The sequence below is a fragment of the Rhinopithecus roxellana genome, chromosome 21 (genome assembly GCF_007565055.1).
Source record: "Rhinopithecus roxellana isolate Shanxi Qingling chromosome 21, ASM756505v1, whole genome shotgun sequence".
Taxonomy (NCBI): Eukaryota; Metazoa; Chordata; class Mammalia; order Primates; family Cercopithecidae; genus Rhinopithecus; species Rhinopithecus roxellana.
Genome location: NC_044569.1, coordinates 9,290,877 through 9,309,080, shown reverse-complemented (window position 1 = coordinate 9,309,080; position 18,204 = coordinate 9,290,877). Strand labels below are relative to the sequence as shown.

General features: G+C 41.4%; 1 protein-coding gene and 1 pseudogene across 4 annotated transcripts in view; one reads left to right on the top strand and one right to left on the bottom strand.

The window, feature by feature from the left end:
* The first annotated feature begins 10,464 nt into the window (after positions 1-10,464).
* The window catches only part of NDUFV2 (NADH:ubiquinone oxidoreductase core subunit V2), a 36,173-nt gene continuing 28,433 nt past the window's right edge, over positions 10,465-18,204 (top strand). The window contains exon 1 of one of the 3 annotated variants that reach the window (XM_030926018.1): positions 10,465-10,659. In XM_030926018.1, coding sequence (XP_030781878.1) covers positions 10,606-10,659 — 54 coding nt within the window. In that variant the 5' untranslated portion in view covers positions 10,465-10,605. Of the gene's footprint in view, positions 10,660-10,680; positions 10,825-18,204 lie in introns of those variants that run through there. The other 2 variants (XM_010373409.2, XM_030926017.1) reach the window with 2 other exon arrangements.
* Positions 14,733-16,360, bottom strand: LOC104670230 (annotated as a pseudogene). Its single transcript, XR_749114.2, has one exon. The product of XR_749114.2 is annotated as an adenylate kinase 2, mitochondrial pseudogene (transcript).

Sequence of the window (18,204 nt, the reverse complement as noted above, 5' to 3'; positions counted from 1 at the left end):
AAACTTGGAAAACATTAAAGGGATTGAGGAATGGTCTAGTGAATGACAAATCTATCCCATGTCCCAGGGTACACATTTAACAAAATATTATGAAATTTAGAAAGTGGTCATAAAAAGGGGAAATTTACTATTGCAGGAATACTTTTCTTTTCTTTTTTTTTTTTTTTTCAGATGGAGTCTTGCTCTGTCGCCCAGGTTGGAGTGCAGTGGCACTATCTCAGCTCACTGCAACCTCCACCTCCCAGGTTCAAGCGACTCTCCTGCCTCAGCCTCCTGAGTAGCTGGGATTACAGATGTGTGCCACCACACTTGGCTAATTTTTGTATTTTTAGTAGAGATGGGGTTTCACCCTATTGGCCAGGCTGGTCTCGATCTCCTGACCTTGTGATCCACCTGCCTTGGCCTCCCACAGTGCTGGGATTGCAAGTGTGAGCCACCGCACCCAGCCTATTTCAGGAATACTTGATTAAATGAATGTCAACAAGGCTTTCCCCATGTTGGCCCTGCCTATCTTCATTTTTCAATAATACTTTTCAAAATGCAAATCTGAGAAAACCTATAATGTGGACAAATAGAAACTGTATCCAGTAAAATCCGCACTTGCCAGGGCAGTCGCATGAGCCTTTAGAGCCCAGACATTGGGCAAATAGAATGTGAATCTAGGTTTATCTAGTGAGGTCAACCAGCAGGCATTTAGGAACTGCATATGCTCTGGGGAGTAGTGCCCACAGAGATTCAGAGTCGAAGTTCAGCAGAAGAGGAAATTCCTGTGAAAATTTGTGTAAATTTGTCCTCTCTATATAAGGACAGCTATAAAATTTTGCAAGCTCTTAGAAGTCTGGGACTTCAGTGGGTTTAAGGATGTGTCCATTGTTTTAGCATTTACCTCAGAAGAAATGCTGGTTAGAAAAGGAAGTTCACTAGTTCAACCGTTGTGGAAGACAATGTGGCGATTCCTCAAGGATGTAGAACTAGAAATACCATTTGACCCAGCAATCCCATTACTGGGTATATACCCAAAGGATTATAAATCATGCTGCTATAAAGACACATGTACACGTATGTTTATTGTGGCACTATTCACAATAGCAAAGACTTGGAACCAACCCAAATGTCCATCAATGATAGATTAAGAAAATGTGGCACATATACACCATGGAATACTATGCAGCCATAAAAATGGATGAGTGCATGTCCTTTGTAGGGACATGGATGAAGCTGGAAACCATCATTCTGCGCAAACTATCTCTAGGACAGAAAACCAAACACCGCATGTTCTCACTCATAGGTGGGAATTGAACAATGAGAACACTTGGACACAGGGTAGGGAACATCACATACTGGGGCCTGTCGTGGGGTGGGGGGAGTAGAGAGGGATAGCATTAGGAGATACATCTAATGTAAATGATGAGTTAATGGGAGCAGCACACCAACATGGCACATGTATACATATGTAACAAACCTGCACGTTGTGCACATGTACCCTAGAACTTAAAGTATAATAAAAACAAAAAAAACCAAAAAAGTATAATTGACAAAAAAATTTTTAAAAAGTATAAAAGTGAAAGAAAAAATACATATTTTTAAACATGCAAAATTGTTAAAAAAAAAAAAGAAAAGAAAAGGAAGTTCATTTATTAAGAGAAATTACTTCTTGGTTTCATAACTAATATACATACGCTCATTCATTCATTCTTTCACTTCTTCCTTCTTTTCCTCTCTCTCTCTCTCTCTCTCTTCTTCTTCTTTGTCTTCCTTCCCTCTTTCCTTTCCGGCTTTCTTTCAATACACATATGTACTGTTTTACTGGGATATTCCATAAAAATGACAAACATATTCTGAGTGTTTCTCTTATTTTTAAACAAAATCAGTATTAACAAAGATAGCCTACTTGCATAACCCAATTAAGCCTCAGTTGGAGTAAACTGATTTTTTTTTTTTTTTTTTTTTGACACAGGCTTTCATTCTGTTACCCAAGGTGGAGAGCAGTGGCATAATCATAGCTCACTGCAGCCTCAAACTCCTGGGGTCAAGCAATCCTCCCACCTCAGCCTCCTAAGTAGCTGGGACTACAGGCGTATGCCATCATGCCTGGATAATTTTAAAATTTTTTGTAGAGATGGAGTCTCACAATGTTGCCCAGGCTGATCATAAATTCTTCAAGTGATCCTCCCACTTCAGCTTCCCAAAATACTGGGATTACAGGCACAAGCCGCCATGCCTGGCCAATACTTTTAGTAGATAATTTCATATTGCGTTTCATGACTCTTCTTATTTAGATACACCATGACACTTGTTACTGGAGGCTTTTAGCTGAACTTGGAATTTCTGTAACCACTGTACATGTTTATTAAATGATGCTAACCCTACTACTTTCCATTCCCCTGCGTCATATGCTTACACAAAGTCAAACTGGCCTGCCATGGTTATCTTAGAAGCCAGCCTTTCACACCCTGCTGTAGGTATGGTCCCTGAGAAAGTAAGGGCAGACTCTTTCCTTTGACAAATTTGTCTATCACCTCTGTCTTAGGAGGAGTGATTTCCTGATTCTATACATGTAAGATATTTGTGGAAAGTCACAAACATCGCCGGCCATTTCAACATTCTTATTCCGTTTTGGGTGACTTAGACCATACATATTAACACTAGCATTCCTTAGATGTTGATAGATGAGTAAGAATCAGATTGTGCACTTCGTAACTACAACGGGGTGGTGGTGGGGGGGTTCCCAAGAACTACGGATACTGCAAAACAAATCCCTTAAGTAAATAGTGGAAAATGATCGTTTATTTTAAGCCCTTTGAGAAGTTGAAAAATGATGCAAAAGGAAAGAACTCGTCTGTTCTTAGTCAGCTTTTGACCTTTGACTATATAAACATAAGAAACACATGAGCTACAGCTAGGTAACTAAGCAGGACTTCTCTGCCAGCCAGATGAACAAAATGAATCTTCTCCTTAAGGTTTATAGAGACGTACTAGAGCAACACTACACAAAATTATCACACTCAATAATTTATTCATGAAGAAGGCAGTTGCTAAGATCTTGGCATTCTCAGTAACATTTTATTTTTTAACCTATAAAATGAGGAGATTGGACCAGATGTTTTCTAGTCTTTCCTGCTCTAAAATGTTGACACCAGGGCCCATCAAGTCAGGCTATCTCAGAATCCACACAACAGTTCCTGTCCTTCCACTGCCCTGATAGCAAAAGCCCCTTATTATCTGGTTTGAAAGTTCTATCGTATGTCATCTTGCCATTAGCACACAACAATTAACACACACAGTATGCGAGGTCCTGCCAAAAGCATCCACAAAGGACGATGAAAGCCTCGGCACCAACATCACGTGCCTCTGTTACTATGCACTGAAATGACCTGGCAGGAAGTGGGCCCCAGAGGAAGAAGGGGAACAACATCTCCTGTAGCCTTTATTATCAGAATCTGTTTAGGTTTGTTGTGTGCCACCTTGACCTTCTAGCTGCTCTCTAGCAATGCTTATCTTTCATTTCTTTCAGATGAAAACGTACTTCCAAGAAACCCTATTTATGGTAAATTCCTGTGTAATCTTCAAGTGTTACATGCCTTGTGACATCTGACATCCCCAGTAAGCCTTTGGGATTCCTTCCTCTTTAAGTTCCCGATTCATGTTGCACATACGCTATAATCTTTTCCCTGCCAGCATGTAAGGTCTTCCCAGGAAGGGCTATGTCCCTTGCCTTTGTATCTCCAGTGCCCTAGTGCCTGGCATATAAGAGGAGCTGAACATATATTTGCATAGTAAATGCATAAATGAAAGTCTTTTCTGACCAATTTCATCCTGCTCCAACCACTCTTTCATTATATAGCTTAGACTATTTACATCTTGCTATACAAGCATATGCAGCAAATGAACCACTGAGATGCATTATGATTTTTCTTAGTTAAGGAAAATTTTAACGTGCAAGAAAATTGACTATTTAAAGAAACTTTATATGAATATTTTTGTAACTGGTCAAGGAAGACATGAATTCAAATATTTACAGGGATTTTAAGGAGCAGTCTGAGGGAGGGAGTCCAGGAGCTATTCTGTCTAGAATGAAAACTGCCTGAAGAGTCTAAGAACTGGCCCGTTTGCCTCTTCTCAGCCCACACTCCTCAATACCCTGAATTCAAACCTGAATAAAAATTAATAGCAGTCAAAAGAAGTATACTCTAAAGAGGTTTACATCCACTAAAAAGAAACGAGTATAAAAGAGAATTATTAAATTTTTCACTTTTGTTTTTCCTTTATTAGACTATTTCTCAAAATGAACATAGCTTTATTTTTTCTTACCATAAAACAGCATTTTTTAATTGAAATAAAATCAGGCAATACAAAAAGCATAAAGAAAAAAATGAAAATTACCTTTAATCACATCACTCAGAGAGAACTCTCATTAACATTTTACCTTTCCATATTTTTTCCTATGCATATACAGAAAATGTAGTAATGTTATATGTGATGTTTTGTAATCTTTTTTTATTAAGCTGCCACACATTATGGGCTCTTTTCTTTACAATGAATATTGATCTTCATTATTATTTTTAAATCTGCCGAGCAATATCCCATTGTATGGCTGTACTGTTATTTAATAAATTCTCTGTTGATGTCATTTACATAGCTTCCAGGTTTTCAGTATTACAAATAACACCGTGATGAACATTTTTGTATACTTTTTCAGTTACTTCCTTGGGATAAATTCATATTAAGAAACCGAATACATATTGCCAAATTACCCTCTCCAGAGGCTGATTTTATCACACTCCTACCATGACCAATGAGAGCATGTAGCTCCACAACAACAGTGATCAGCAATCTGCAAATCTATCAGGCAAGAATTACATTCATTGTTGTTTAGTTACTTTGACTACTTGCTAGGGAAGCATGGATCCAATTCTGACAGAAAATTTCACTTCAGCCACGGAAGCTGCTAGGATCAGTCCCATGTTGGGGAAGTAACGAGCGATGTGAATCTGATAATGGTTTAGGCGACGTTCTGCTTATGTTATTTTTTTAAAACACTCTGTTCTTAAAGTCTATATAGTTAAGTTACGGGCTGTTTTGATTTTCATTTTCCCTTTTGGTCTTGCATATGCAAGAATAACTTGAGAAGAATCCGGAAGAATCATGCAGAACTCCTTCGCCAACCTCATGTCCCCGCTCACCTCAGTGCGAAATGGGTCTAACACTTCAGTTTACCAACGTGACCAGATCATTCTTCTTTACACACTCCAATTTCTTGCTGGAAATACTCTCTCTCTCTCTCTCTCTCTCTCTCTCACACACACACACACACACACACACACCCAGCAGTAACCTTATCCCATTTTTCCCTTCCATTGAGTTTTGACTTTATACCAACTGGCTCTCAGTTCTTCCTGCAAAGCAGGACTGGGCCTGCAGCTCACATTTTTCATTAGAAAACCCAGCAAGGCAGGCAGGTCAATATTGTTATGTGAGGGCATGCTGAGAGCCAGAGTGCACGATCTACCTGTGGCTGCTTTAATAAGTAGGATGTGACTTAGGAGATAATCACAGTATAGAATATCTGACTACACTGTTCCACAGACGGAGTGGACAACTTGTTAGATACTAAAAAAAAAAACAAAAACCCAAATAAACCCAAAGCTTTTCTGAATTCTTACTGTGTGCCAGGCACCATGTTCATCATTTTCCATAAACTGAATGATTTAATGTTCTAATTATACTTTCAGAAACTGAGAACCAAAGCTTCACAAAAGTCAGTAAGTGACAAGGTCAGAATTCAAATCCAATTACAAAGCTCATGGTTTTCATTATACCATGTCCTTGATAGTGCCCATGTGTGATGGTTTAAATGGCGAAGAAATCAGGAATGAGAAAGTCAAAGTTCTCACATTTGGTCATCCCTCTAGACTTTATCCTAGCTCCCCCAGACTCCAGTTCCTCACTCCCCACCCCCAACACCCACATATTCTTTATTTAACAGCTTGACCACTATAGTTAGGGCCAATTTCCCTGGGCTCATGATACTAGTGCCAATTTAGAATAGTGCAATATATCAAACCAGGCAGCCATGATGTTCATTACAGGTTCATTACATAATCAAGCCAATTTCAATCAAGCTTGTAGGGTTAGGTCAGTAACTTGAAATCATCGATGTCCATGCTGGTCTGTGCCCAGAAATAATGACTTTGATAGTGGGAGGAAGAAGATGAATTTTCCAAACAGCCCCCACAATTCCATCCTAAGGACTCTGAGAATAACTGATTGCACATGAGGTTACTTTGTAAGTGGAGTGGCTCCAGAAATTAACTTACGTTACTAGATGTAAAAGATATTCATCCTGACTTTCTCACTTAATAAATATTTGGGCTAAGGATAAGCCAAAGTTGTGCTGGACATTAACAAGTCTTTTGACTTGGTGAACAGTGTGGTGCCACACTTACTGGCAGTTGAATTGAAATAAAGTTGAATTGAACTAAAAGCATCTTACTTTCTGTAACATCTTCAAGAAGGTGTTAACAGGCTAGACGCTCCCTTAGCACTCATCCTTACTGTTTTAAACATTACTCTTTGCACTTCTTGGTTCTGCTCTTGGGTAACAGAAATTGGAGGCATCTGGTAAGTCCTTGATTAGTGTCAGGCACCAATGGGATATACACTTTCTGTATAGGTCATGAACTCAAAAAGAGGGTGGTCTACTGTGGATGACCCCATTAGTTGCCTACCTAGATTTACTTCTTCAGCCCCTTCCTTGCTGGCAGAGCTATTTTGTTCAGGAGCTAATGGGCCCCAAACTAGCCCTTCCATTCTCCTTTCTAATTAGTGGCTTAATCATCATAATATTGTAATGTCCTGTTCTGATGATGGTGATGATGATGATGCAGGCTAACACTAAGCGTTTACTCTGTGCTAGGTACTTTTTAAAGAACTTTAAAAGGTATCGACTGATTTCGATACAGGAGTTAAGAAGAAATTGCTTAGGCAGATAGTGAGGGTATGGGAGTCCTCAGTAAGGTTTTCCTTTTAATAAAAACAGCCCCCAATCATTTTCTTTTCTAACAAACAGCAGCCTGTAAAATCGAGCTGCAGACATAGACAAGCAAAGTAGGAGCTTGCACAGGTGAATTCCGGCAGTTGTGCCCATGGGAATATACTACCTGAGATGAGGCATGTTCAAAGTGGCAGCACCATCTTCTCTTTTTGCCAGCCACATGTACAGTAAGAAGCAGACTAGATGGCACTGCCCAAGTGGAAAGCCCATTTGTATAATAAGATTAGGGTTAGGAGACCAGCCTTCCCCACGTCACACCTGGTCAAACCAATCTGTGAGCCCTACATAAATCAGACACTGCCTCCTCAAGCCTGTGGTCCACCCTTGCCCCTTTTTACAGACGTCTTACAAGGAGCTGCTCTCCTCTCCCCTTTCTTCTGCCTATTAAGCTCCTTAACCCACCCACGTGTCCCTTTCCTTAATCCTCTTGGCGGGAGATGCCGAACCCTGGATATTTACCCCAGACGGTGATGCCACTTCAGTTTCATTCTTGTAAACCAAAAGAGATAGTTCTCAATCAATTTAGAAAGTTTATTTTGCCAAGGTTAAGGACACACCCTGACATAGCCCCAGGAGATCCTGCTGACATGTGCCCAGGGTGGTTGGCTTTTATACATTTTAGGGAGACATGAGACATCAATCAATATGTGTAAGATGTACATTGGTTCACTTCGGTAAGGCGAGACAACTTGAGGGAGAGCTTCCAAATCCTAAATAGATAAGAGACAAAAGGTTGTATTCTTTTGAGTCCTTGATCAGCCCTCCACTGAATACAAAATTTAGTCTGGCTCAGTGAATTTGCATTTTTACATGAACAATAGGGCAGAGAAAGCAATCAGATATGCTCTTGTCTCAGGCGAGCCTCAGAGGGATGACATAGAGCTGCGTCTGTCCTTTGTCCATAAGGAATTTCCTTGTGGGCAAATCGTGAGGGAGGTATGTAGCTTTTTATCTTTATAGCTATCTTATTTAGGAAAAAAAAATGGTAGGTAGATTACCTGACATAGTTCCCAGCTTGTCTTTTCCCTCGGCTTAGTGATTTGGGGGTCCCGAGATTTATTTTCCTTTCACATTCTCATAATAAAGCCATGAGGAAGGTACCATTATTAAACCAAAGCCCAGAGAGACTACCTTGCCTAAAGTCACACAGCTAGAAAGCAGCAGCTGAACCCCCATAGTCTGATTCTAGAGCTTCCCTCTTAACCACTATGTCTTGTAAGCCAGTGAGACAAGAAGTCTGCTGGAGGAACATCTGGGACACTTTAGAGATAAGAGTTCTTTTTCTTTGGAATGTTGTCATCTGCATATGATATTTGGAACTGCTGCAGGTATCTTGTGTCTACAATAGGAGTCACGGCTGAGTATGTTGGAGTAAAAAGATGGAAGCCGCTAAACATTTTGAAGACATCATTGGGCAAGGTTGAATTAACTAACCTTGGAACTACTCTACCTCTGGAACTGTTTTTCGTGTGACACGATGAACTCAGTATCCTTTAATCTACTTGTTAGATCCCCTGTTACTTGTAGTGAAAAGCACTCTCACCGATACACACAGAAACAAGCATAATTCGGACCTATGACAAATAGAAATGAGCATAATTCTAACCCTCTTAGGTAGGCACAATATTTGCACTATAAGCAAGATTTTCATTCAGCCAACAAATATTTATTGAATGCCTTCCATTTGCCAGGTATAGTGCAAGTTGCTGAACCAAACAATGTGGGAAGGGCAGGTTTCTCCATCCATGGAGGTTATAATCTGGTCATAAATGTAGTAGTGAAAGTGCGGGCAGGCATATTTTGGGACGGTATCTTGAGGACTAATCTGGATTGGGAGTCAGAGAAGGCCCTAATAAAATCCAGTGAAAGCATGCATTACAGATTCAAAAAGAATCCATATAATGTCTGTATCATCCATCTAGTATTTGTGACATGTTTTGGTTTTAGCTGTATAAGAGCAGTAAGAACTATTATGTGCACAATAGTGTTAGGTGTATAAGTATTATTATTATTATTTTGAGACGGAGTCTCGCTCTGTCGCCCAGGCTGGAGTGCAGTGGCCGGATCACAGCTCACTGCAAGCTCTGCCTCCCGGGTTCACGCCATTCTCCGGCCTCAGCCTCCCGAGTAGCTGGGACTACAGGTGCCCGCCACCACGACCAGCTAATTTCTTGTATTTTTAGTAGAGACGGGGTTTCACCCTGTTAGCCAGGATGGTCTACGATCTCCTGACCTCGTGATCCGCCTGCCTTGGCCTCCCAAAGTGCCGGCACTATAGGGGTGAGCCACGTGCCCGGCCAGGTGTATAAGTATTTAGGTAACTTTATAACAAAATACATCTACATTAAGAGCCAGACTGTCTTTCCCTTTTAAAGGGAAATACTGAAGCTGAGTTAGGAGAGGCAAACTAACATAAAATAGAAGGCAAAGGAGTGGGAACTAAGGCATTTGGTATCTATTTCTAGCTCACTGGGCAGCAGTCCTCCGTGTCTTGAATTCTGTAATTTGCGAAATACGATTCATAGGGGTTGCAATGGAATATTTCTGAGTTTTTAAACTAATGAGGGATAAATTTTAAAAATCCCTGTGCTACTGTGAATGTTCTAGAAATTATTCTCAAGTTTATTATAGCAAAAAAAAAAAAATGGGCAAAAGGAAAGGGGTGGGTACAGGACTTGACACTCCAGAAAAGAAGGCAGTGACGTAAAAAGTCAAGAGGTAGTCCACACCAGGAAATAGTGCTGTGCACATTAGAGCTGTTACTGAGTAAATACTTGTTGGAATTTCCAGAGATAACCAAACAAACATGAAGAAGGAAGTGGGTTTTTTTTCAGCTTTATTATGGAAAATATCTAATGTGTACAAAACTACCGAGAATAGTGAATAAGAACGTCCATGCCGCTTCTATGGCCGTACTCACGGCCAACTTGCTTTATTTTTCACCTCCCACTCCTCACTATTCTCAAGCAAATTCCAGACATCATACCATTTCACCCCTAAATATGTCGCGCACATCTCTAATGCAAAAGAATGGGAACCAAGACATTTGGTGTCTATGGCTAGCACACTGGGTAGCAGCCTTCTGTGTTCTGAATTTAGAACATGTAGAACAAGATTTATAGTTGGTTGCAACCCGAATTTATTTTTAACTAACAGCAATATAAGAGGAGGTGGCTAAACCTCACAAGGCTCTCCATGAGGGAAGCTCACCCCTATAAATCCAGGCGGGCGCTTCGTTACCCAGGAGCCCAGGGCGCAGCTCTTGGACACTTCCTTTCAAGGCCGGGACCCCTGCGGCAGCCCGTGGGACACCGCCCTTTCCGAGCACGGGCTGGTCCCCGCCCCTTCCCCGGGAAGTCTCCGCCCACAGAGCCCCAGCAGCCCCCGCGCGCCCTCGCTCCCTCCCGTCGGCCACCGCCCCTCGGCGTAGGGAGCGGCGTGCCGCCCGGTACGCCTAGGCCTGGGGTCGCGAACGCGCACGCTGTGCGTCCTGGGCTCGCTCGGGATTCTCGCCTGGCGCGGCCGGGGAAAGGTGAACAGTGTGGCCCGCCATGTTCTTCTCCGCGGCGCTTCGGGCCAGGGCGGCTGGCCTCACCGCCCAGTGGGTAAGGAGCCTCGAGCTGAGCCCGGCGCTGCTGCCGCCCTTCTCTTGCTCTCTGTGTCTCCCTTAGTTTTGGGCGCAGGAGAGCCCTGGGCTCTGCACGGACCTGCAGGCGGCAGCAAGGACACTGCGGCCTTCGCCCTCTTAGGGAGGCCGCTGCAGCCCCACCGTGAGTGAGAAGCCTCGAGGGAGGGTTGCCAGACTGGGAAGTGTACTCCTAGTTTGGTCGAGGAGGACAGAAAAGAGGGGCTGCTTGGTGATGTGTTTTTTTGGTTTGGTTTGGTTTGGTTTTTTGCTATTTCGCTGTAGCTCAGAATCTAGGCCTGCCCTGGCCAGATCAGTTTCGAAGACCCCCGCCCCGAAGGAGGCATCTCGCATTTCAAGCCTAGTGACCTGGATGTTGTTAGGTTGCAGCATACTGGAGAGCTCTGGCTTGCTTCGTGAAGGCTTACGGAGAACTTCCTTAGGGCTGGAAAAGGGTGACCAATGTTTGATTTACTGCAGTTGTGCTTTGCATATCGGAAATGCTGGGTAAATAAATGGTATCAAACTAACTCTGAAAGAACGGCGCCGCAGATAACTGCACCCAGTTAAAGAACCACAGGATTTTAAGAGGTTAAATGGTCTGTTTGAGATCCAAGTACATCTCATTGTAGGCAAGGAAATTGAATTGCAGAGAAGTTGAAACACTCCTTCATGTTAATCTAAAAATGCAGATTCCAGAAATGTCGATTATAACAACAGGGCCTGTTACACAAGTAATACTGGAAAGAAGCTTTAGTTTTGTTTGTTTTCTAGGAGTAAAATAGGTTAAGTCATTTCTCAGCAAGAGGAAGATAGTGTATGTTCGTTGAGAATGAATTCAGGGCTTTAGAGTTAGACTCTATAAAGAGTTTGGATGGTAGCTTAACTGCCTTTTGTGGCTCTATGACTTTGTGCTGTTAATCTTCCTCAGTTTCTTCAGTTGTAAAATGGGAATATTCCTTTTTGCAGAGTTCAGTCTTTCAGTAAACATTTGAAGTCTTACTGTAGGTCATGCACTGCTGAGCTCTAGGTAACAGTGTGGATAATAATGATAGTCATTTGATAACTTTTCTGTATGCCAAGCACTGAGTTAAATATCTACATTCCACATCCCATTTTTCAGGTTGGTATTACTTTTTCCTCATATTACAGATAAGGAAAAGCCTTAGTTCCCATTCTTTTGGAATTGATAGTCTCACGTAAGAGGAACTTTAAGATAAATATGAGATAATCTAAAAGCACAGTGTAAAAGCACAATGTTAGAGATATGAATAGGGTCATCCAATGTGGTTTCAAGGTGCATAAGATTTTTCCTGAAGGTAGTACTAACAGATTGGGCATGGGGTCAGAGGGTATTCTAGGTGGAAAGGGCAACTTAAAAAAAGCCTTGTTGGCAAGAAAAAGATCGGTATGTATGAGAAGCCACCTCTGCTGTTGGAGGTAAGGTGTGTTCCCAAATGAAATAAGGGAGAGACAGGGGCCAGATATTGGAGCTCCTTGCGTGCCATACTAAAGAATTTGATTTTATCTTAGAGGCAGTAAGGAGTCAGTGAAAGGTTTTAAAGTACAGAAATAAGATCTGGTTTCTGTTTTGGATGGGTCACTGGGTAGGACTGAGGGTGGAATGGGTTTGATTTGGACTCAGAACCTGGGAGACTAAGTAGATAAGAGGCTCTTGCAGAATGCTAGGTGAAAGATGATGAGCATCAGACATGGTAGAAAGAATAGAAATAAGAGTGCTTGTAGATTTTCTTTTGTTTTTGAGGCAAAGGGGCTAGAAGTATAAATTGAAAAGCAGTTTTAACAATGAAAAAGAACAACTTGAGGTAGTAGAGGACCATTTTAATCAGGTTTAATGTTTCTGCAACTCTCTCCCTTTCTGCCTCTCTCCTTCTCTCCTTCTCTCCCTCTCTCCCTCCCGCTCCCCCTCTCCCTCCCCCCTTTTTTTAAACAAATAGTACCTGATATGCAGTATGTACACAATAAATATTTGAGTTGATGAATAAGTTTAATTTTTATTACACACGTAATACGTTGTAGGAAAAACAATATTGAGATTGGCACATAGAATAAGCTCAAAAAGTAAAATTCATTCATTGTCTTGTCAACCTGGAAATTACCATTGTTAACATTTTGATGTCTACACTTAACAGACCTTACAGATAATTAGTTTTTACAAAAATGGGAAGATATTATTTATACTGTTTGGTAGCCTGCTTTTTTGTAATGTATTCTGATCAGCTTTCCTTATCAGTAGACATTTCTGTACTGTCATTTTAATGCTACATAGCATTCTATTGTGAGGATGTTCTATTGCTTATATAACCAGGCCCTTCTAAGCTTTCACAAGTAGTGGAATTTCACATTAAACCGAGCAAGTATCAAGAAAAGTACAAGAAAAGTCTACCTAAGTTCCTTTCCTAAATGAGAAACCTTTATTTTTTTTTATTATTGATTTATTATTTTCTTTTTAAACGGAGTCTGGCTCATAGCCCTGGCTGGAGTGCAGTGGCGCGATCTCGGCTCACTGCAAGCTGCGCCTCCCGGGTTCACACCATTCTCCTGCCTCAGCCTCCTGAGAAGCTGGGACTACAGGCGCCCGCCACCATGCCCGGCTGATTTTTTGTATTTTTATAGAAACGGGGTTTCACCGTGTTAGCCAGGGTGGTCTCGATCTCCTGACCTGGTGATCCGCCTGCCTCGGCCTCCCAAAGTGCTGGGATTAGAGGCGTGAGCCACCGCGCCTGGCCTAAGTGAGAAACCTTTCATGATTATGCTTTCAAATAAATTGCCTGTTCTAATTTCTGCTTTGCTAGCTGCTATTCTCTTGAAGAGGCTTTTCAGCTCATCGTTGCTTAAAATATGGCCAGAATTAAGTACTAGTTTGTGTGACTTTGCGCCATCTTAATCTCTTTGAGCCTCATTTTTCTTTTCTGTAAAGTGAGATAATACCTCATAGGTGATTGTAGTAATTGACTAAAAGTTACAAATTGTGGAGTAATAGATAATCAGAATGTTTATTCCTTTCAGTGATTGCCCATGGTTTTTCTGTAATGTTGATGCCACTTTAGAACTTATCACTGCCTCATTCCCAAGCTGCTACTGTAGTTTTGAAGGTGAGAGGATTGTGGTGGCATTTTCAATTACAGATACTCCTTTACTTACAATGAGATTACATCCTGAGTAAACCCACTGTAAATTGAAAGTATGTAAATTTCAATTTACGGTGGGGTTGCCTGGACTTAATCGAGGAGCATGCTGAATATTCATCATGCTGTAAAGTTGGGAAATTGCACGACAGGCCATTGTGAGTCAGGGACCATCTGTATTGTTTATTTTTTCATTCATTGAGGATATTTTCCTTTATGTCTTTAAGCATGATTATAGCTGTCCTGAAGTTTCTAGTTGATTCTTTCTTCTTGAAAATGTGTTTTCCATTTTTGTTTGTTTCCCATATGTTGAACAGTTTTGGATTGTATGCTGAATTTTGTGAATGATAGTGTTGTAGAGGTTCTAGATCCTGTTTTATTCCTCCAAATAGTGTGTTTTGTTGTTGCTACCCATATGCCTTGTGGGCAGCAGATCAAATACTGGTTCTGTTCTTTTAGCTAGGTTCCTTGGAGTCTGCAGCATGTACGTGCATGGTTCAGGGTTCAGCCAGAGATTTCCCCGAATGTATAGGGCTCCCTCCCCCTTTCTGACTCTTCCTTTTCTGGGATTTCCCACTTTACCATGTCTGTTTTTGTTCCAAACTCTAAGTGAGGCCTGCCTTCAGGCTAAAAGATATAAAGGAAAAACAAAAACCTCATTGGCTTTTTATGCATGTAGACTCCCCTTCTGTGTCTGCCTGTTTGGTTGTTCCCCAGTGCCTTCAGAAAGCTTTTGTTTTTATAAAATATTTTGTCCAGAGTTTATAGTTATTATTCAGTGGTTTGCCCTGACAGTGTCTACTTAGCCATACTAGAAGTATGTTATTTTGTGTGGTGGCACTTTTGCTTCCAAATTTTAAGTTTTGTACAATGAAATGTTTTCCCCATTCCATTAGATTTTTTTTTTTTTTTTTTTACAAATTTTAACATTTTATTGATTTAGGAGCCAAACAAAGCAGCATTTGGTCAGTTAAGAAAGGCACCTCATTGAAAATAATACATCACAGTGCTGTTGAGTGATCCCAGTCACAGGATTTGTTAATGGAAAGGACAATCTTTGGATGACATAGGTTAGGACACTTGCTCATTTATTTAAAAGAATCCCTTCACACACTGCAGATAAAAGAAGGCAAAAGCATAGGATTGTGGCATGTGCTGGGTAGCTGTGAGAGGTTACTCATGAGAGTAGGTAGCCTGGTAAATCAGTGGTAAGTCAGGGGAAGGGAATCAGCCTCCCTTTCCATTCCATTCCCTTCCCCCTCCCCTTGATTCCAGTATGCTTGATTTGTTGAGCCACCATCCCTATGAATACACCTTACATCTCTTTCAAATGTGGAGACAGTTTTTTGGTCTTACAGTGTGTGGAACCAGGGTCAGTAATCAAAGCCTCCCTGTTGCAAGCTATAGACACACAGGACAACAATTTGATTTCCTGTACTCTTGGTCTGGAACCCATGGGGTTCTGAGAGAAAAGCTGAGGTCTTAGTGCACTGGCTTTAAAAAATATTTTCACCAGTCTAGAGTAAATGAAAACCCGATTCCTTAAAAATAATACTGTATCTCTCTATTTCTACCCCCACCCTCCAAGCATGGTATTTTTAAAAAAATTAATTTTTCCCTTACACTTTAAAAACTCCCACCTATGTATAAAAGAAACTGCCACACTACAGTAACACTGCTGTTCCCAGTATTCCTGTGAGCCCCTCACCAGCCCTCCCTCACCATCCTCACCCTGACCACTCTTCCCTTCTGCCCAGCACCTAAGAGCAGGGATCACGCCGCGGGGTGATGAGCAGTGGTGTAGTCTCGCCTGGCCTTCTGATACTAGGATGTGGCTTTGGAGAAGGCTGCTAGGATGCTTGCCAACACATCAGGGGTCTGGGATGCATCGATAGCAGAGTGGATCCCCCGTTTCCTGTAGTACTCTATGAGTGGGGTGGTTTGAGTGTGGTAGGCTTGCAGGCGGATTTTCAAGGCCTTCTCGTTATCATCTGATCGACGAATCAAGGGTTCCCCAGTGATGTTATCTTTCGTGGGCTCTTTTGGAGGGTTGAACTCCTCATGGTAGGAACGGCCCCTCTTGGGGTGAATCAGCCTTCCTGTGATTCTTCAGATCAGCAGAGTCTGGGATGCTGAATTCAATCACAGAATCAAGCTTCTCTTTCCGCGTCTCCAGGAGGTCATCGAGCATTTCTGGCTGCCTCACAGTCCGAGGGAAGCCATCCAGAAGAAAACCATTTTTGCACAAGGGGGTCTCCAAATTCTTCTCAATGAGTTCCACTACCATTTCATCACTCACCAGTTTCCCAACATCCATAGTTGCCTTCAGCTTTATTCCTAGCTCTGAGCCAGAAGCCACCATGGCCCTCAGCATGTCCGCAGTAGCCATATGGCAGACACAGAAGTTTTCAGCCAATCTGGGTGCCTGGGTGCCTTTACCGGCCCCAGGAGGCCCCAGCAGCACGGCCCGGATGCCTTTAGGATACTCAGGCTCTGCCGCTGGCACACTGGGAGCCATGTCCACCGAAGTCTCTCACTCTCCATTAGAGATTCTTAAACTTGATTTTGTCATTTCCCAGTGTATCTCCATTGTGACTCAGAGGACTCTGAAGAAGTTAATGTAGGAAAAACACCCCAAAACATTTAGTTTTTTATTCCTGCTGTAACAAATTTCCACAAACTTTGTGGCATAACACGTCACATTTTTTACCTTACAGTTCTATAGGTTAAAAGTGACACAGGTCTCAGTGGACTAAAATTAAAGTGTAGGCCGAGCTTCGTTCGTTTTTGGAGGCTCTAGAGGTGAATCTCTTTTCTTGGCTTTTCCAGCTCCTAGAGGCTGCTGCTCTTGATCCCTTCTTTCATCTCCAAACCCTGCAAAGGCAGGTCTAGTTCTTACATACATCACTTTGACCCTACTTCTGGCATTCATCACATATCCTTCCTTACAAAGCATCCACTTGGTAAGAATGCTGTGATTGATGACATTGGGTCCACGTAGATAATCTAGGATAATCTCCCTATTTTAAGGTTGGCTGATTAGCAGCCTTGATTCTCCTTTGTTGTGTAAACTGATATTCACAGGTTTCCAGGATTAGGATGTGGTTATCGTTGGGAGACCATTATTCTGCCTGCCATAGCCATAAATTAGCAGTTTAAGGAGAGAGAGAAGGAACAAACTTTATGCAGTGAGGTTCAGTAGGCCTTTTTATTAGAGACGCGAACTCAAGTTTCCGTCAAAGTTATAAATAGTTGGCTTTCCCTTCTCTTTAGGCACTGTTTAGTACCTTAGTGCTCAGTGTATTGAGTAATAAATTGTAAGTCTATTGACCATGGTGTATAACCTATTAAGTGAAAGTCAGTCTGATTTTCCAATGGGGAACCTTGTCAGTAGTTTTTGAATCAGTTCAGGAAGCATGTTATGAATCAGTTGTAGGAAATGTCTTTCATTCAACAAAACATTAAAGACAGTTTACACACATTTTGGTTAAGGGGAAGGTGGCTTTATCTGTGGGATATTTTTCTAGGTGTTAACCCGTTTTATATGTAAGATATATGAATATTGCTGGACAAATAAATGCCCAAGATCACACAGTAGTAAGGGCTGGGTTTATTTGCAAGTCCTGTTTTGTTTTGTTTTGTTATTAATCTACCTTTCTGAAGTTGCTCAGACGATTGAAGTTGCTAAGGGAAATCACTATGTATGGTGAAGATTTAAATTTAATAGGCACTCTAATAATAAAAGGTGTGCCAGTGTAAGCAGACTAGGGAAATGATTTCACTTTGCTTAGGGAAAAGAGATGGAGGTTTAGGGGCTTTAAAGGGGTAAGAGGAGGAGGTTAACCTTGGTCATGATGGATGAGTGGAAGGTGTAAGTTGAGATAATGCCGTAGGTATAGCTAGTTATATATACAAGGACAGTGAAGTGCATGAGATGAGACCGAACCCCAGGTCCACTGGATGGGCATTTCATTTCTATAAATTATTCTTGTCCTTAGAACAATTGGTTGTTGCTTGTATCCATGTGGGATTTTAGATCTTTAAAGAATGTTTTCTTTAATGTATGGTCAAGATGGCTGGAATCATTAATGATATCTTAATCTGTAATGCACAGTGCCTGTAATACCTGGGCTGTTCGTGCAGCTTTTCTATAATATAAAATTTAGCCAAATTATATTTGTTAATTCTCTCATAGTATGGTAAAAATTACTTACATTTTAACCTGAATTAATATTTTTAGCTAAGTTACTGATGGAATTTTACTTGGAGGATGTTTGTAAAAGTCCTCCTATGTCTATCTGAAAATACAGCAAAACTTAAATTTTAGTGGTTAAGGCATGTACTGAAGTCAGGAAAATCTGTATGTGGCATTTCAT